The sequence below is a fragment of the Myotis lucifugus genome, unplaced genomic scaffold, assembly GCF_000147115.1.
Source record: "Myotis lucifugus unplaced genomic scaffold, Myoluc2.0 scaffold_402, whole genome shotgun sequence".
NCBI classification, from domain to species: Eukaryota; Metazoa; Chordata; class Mammalia; order Chiroptera; family Vespertilionidae; genus Myotis; species Myotis lucifugus.
In genome coordinates this window covers 898641-901526 of record NW_005871450.1, presented here as the reverse complement: position 1 = coordinate 901526, position 2886 = coordinate 898641, and the positions used below count along the sequence as shown (strand labels likewise).

General features: G+C 50.8%; 1 protein-coding gene across 1 annotated transcript in view; it reads left to right on the top strand.

Moving 5' to 3' along the window:
- LOC102422034 (CD177 antigen-like) overlaps window positions 1–2650 on the top strand; it is an 18658-nt gene extending 16008 nt beyond the window's left edge. Inside the window, 4 exon segments of the mRNA XM_023743594.1 lie at window positions 703–843; window positions 1503–1688; window positions 1821–1958; window positions 2224–2650. Of these exon segments, the coding sequence (XP_023599362.1) occupies window positions 703–843; window positions 1503–1688; window positions 1821–1958; window positions 2224–2450 (692 nt within the window). The 3' untranslated portion in view covers window positions 2451–2650.
- The last annotated feature ends 236 nt before the right edge of the window (window positions 2651–2886 follow it).

The window sequence follows — 2886 nt, the reverse complement described above, 5'->3', positions numbered from 1 at the left end:
AGTGGGCACTAGGAAAGCTGCTTCACAATTCTGCTTCTGTTTTCCATCTTGAAAATGGGGAGGAGGAGGATAGCACCACCTACTTTGGGGGTCATTGTGAGAAAATGAGGTAACCCAAATGAGGGAGCTTCTTGGGAAACTTAAACGGGCTAAAACATAGAAAGCAATCACAACAGCCGGGCACATAGTAATTGCTCAGTACACACTAGGCACTGCAATAATTCTGTTTGGAACATGGGGTTTCTCAGTTAAAAGAATATAAGTTGTCAGTCTACACTCCTCATTAACCTAAACTGGGAGCCATGAAGACAAGGCCTGGATGTCACTGACACCAAGGTTTCTAGCCTGAGGCAACACAAGGGCTGACTCAGCACATGAAGTGAGTTTGTGCAGGATTCCAAAGTGTCTAATGGAGATGCCAGAGGACGCCGACCCATCCGTCTCTCTCACACCCCAAGCAAGGAGCAGCCTTAAAGGGGTGTTGAGAATGGTCCCTGCAGATGTTGGAGCAGAAGTGGTGGTATGAAGAATAGGGGAGGGTCTCAGACTTCAAATATCCCTTGTAAGCCTGAGATCAAGGGACTGTGTCCAGGCTACCTGGAGTGTGACTCAAGAACGTAATCACCTTCCCAAGCACGAGACCAGGAGGGACAGACATGGCTTGTTCCTGGGCTTACACAGACCCTGATTTCTTCTCCACAGCTCCTCTGACCTGTCAAAAGGGGGTCATGCTTCAGATCAAAGAAAACCTGACGCAGAACCCCCAGCCATGGAACACATTTTCGACCATGACATGTGATTTAAAGGAGGTGTGTCAGGAGACACTGCTGCTCATAGATGTAGGTGCGTGGACTATGCAACAGGGAGGGATGGCTGCATGGCGTCCTGGGTCTCCTGCCCTGGATTCTGTCCCCTGAACTTGCTCCCCGATTCCCACCATGCCTGGAGTTCTACACCTCAGTCTTTCTCTTTCTGACCTTGGTTTCCCCTTCTGAAAAATGGGGCTCGGTGCTGGCAGTAATAGTACTTATTGTGCTGGGTAGTCATGAGGATATATTCGAGGGCCCTTGCAAAATCTGAGAACAGAGCTGGTGTACAGTGACATCAGTGACTTTGTCTGAACCTTATTGAGCACCTGTTGTGTGCCAGCCTCTATAGATGCCATTGGGTGTCTTCCTGCCTCTTTTTGCATGAGTGAGGAAGCAGAAAATCCAGCAGGGACAGGAGATAAGAGAGAGTGAGATGGCGGTTGCAATTTGAAAAATGGGAGGCTCCACTGAGAGGGTGACATTTGAGCAAGAACTGAGAAGTGACGGAGCTCATGGAATGACTCAGGCTCAGGCTCCCTCTTCACCCCACCTGCAATGACCTCTGATCTTGGACTCAGGCATCTTACTTTCAACCTCTGTCTGCTAAGCATCCAGAAAATGCTAGCTCCTGTCTCCCTTGGGAATGTCCCTTCCCCAGCCCAGCTGTCACTCCCTCACTCCCTTCCCCTGCAGGACCTACATCACTCATAGCGGGGATCAAAGGCTGCAGCAAGACTGAGACACAGAATTCCACGACTATCTCCATCCACTCGGAGCCCCCTGGAGTGCTTGTCGCCTCCTATGCCCATTTCTGTTCCTCCGATGGGTGCAACAGGGCCACAAGTAGCAGTGTCCTGCTGAACTCCCTCCCTCGTCCAGGTATGGGAGCCCAGGGGGATAGGGGAGGACATGGAGAGATGGGGCCCGAGGGATATGGAGACTCTGGGCTCTAAGAGGGTGACTGCAGCTGGGAGCAGGGCTGTGCACCCTAACCTTCCCTTTGCTCCCCAGCTGCCCCTGCCCCTGCCCCAGGAGGCCTGCAATGTCCTGCCTGTGTGCAATTCGGTGGATCCTGTTCAAACACTGTAAACGTCAAGTGCCCTCTTGGTACCACTCATTGTTATAACAGCTATCTCAATCTCAAAGGAGGTAAGTGCTGAAGGCCAGGTCCCAGGATTAAAGGGTTAGGGGTTTGGATTCACTGGTGCTGCGGTGGGAAGATGCTTGAGGCCCTGGCTCATGGGCTTGAGTGTGGAGAGAGCTGGAGATTCAGATTTCTAGATCTGAGGGTGGCGAGGCCTAAGAGCCTGATCTCCTGGTCTGAGGGGCGAGTGGTAGGATCTGAGATTCTGGATCATAGGAATTTAAGTGTGTATTACTTTGAGACCCCTCTGAGTCAATCTTCACTCTCTAGATGGGCCGTCCGCTATATTTAACATTCAGGGCTGCGTGGCCCAACCTTCCAGCTCCTTATTGAACCACACCAAAAATATTGGGCATTTCATCGCAAGTGAGGGTCCTGAGAATGAAGATGTGGAAGATAAGGTTCGCCAAAGTGGGGCTGTTCCTGTTTGCTGCCTGGCTTGTGTGATGGGGCTGGGGATATCCCTAGCCCTTTGGTGTGGGATAACCTCCCACTGACTCCATTTACCCATGATTTTTCTCCCCTGCTGACTCCCTAAATACTGCCCTCCCTCTGACCTCATAACCAAACACTGAGTTGTTTTCCCATCTTCTCTGTGAATTCTCATCCACACACACACACACTTTGTGATCTGATAACAAGATATGGAAGAGCCTGGGAGCAGCTGCACTGTTCTTACAGCCACATTTATCTAATAAATAAAGAAATCATCTTTTTTCCCAGTGCTGGGGTTTCTCTATGGGAGGGGAGGGCAGCACACCCAGCCATCTGTCATGGGGGAGGAGAGTAACCCTGTGAGTGATTCACCGTCCCAGGCCTGTCCTTTTCTGGTCTGATGAACATTTCTGTTCCAGCTTGGGTAGTAGTTGAGCCTTCAGGGTATTTGGGCATCTCTGTGACCTGGGAGGTAAATGTGCACTTTGACTAATGAAG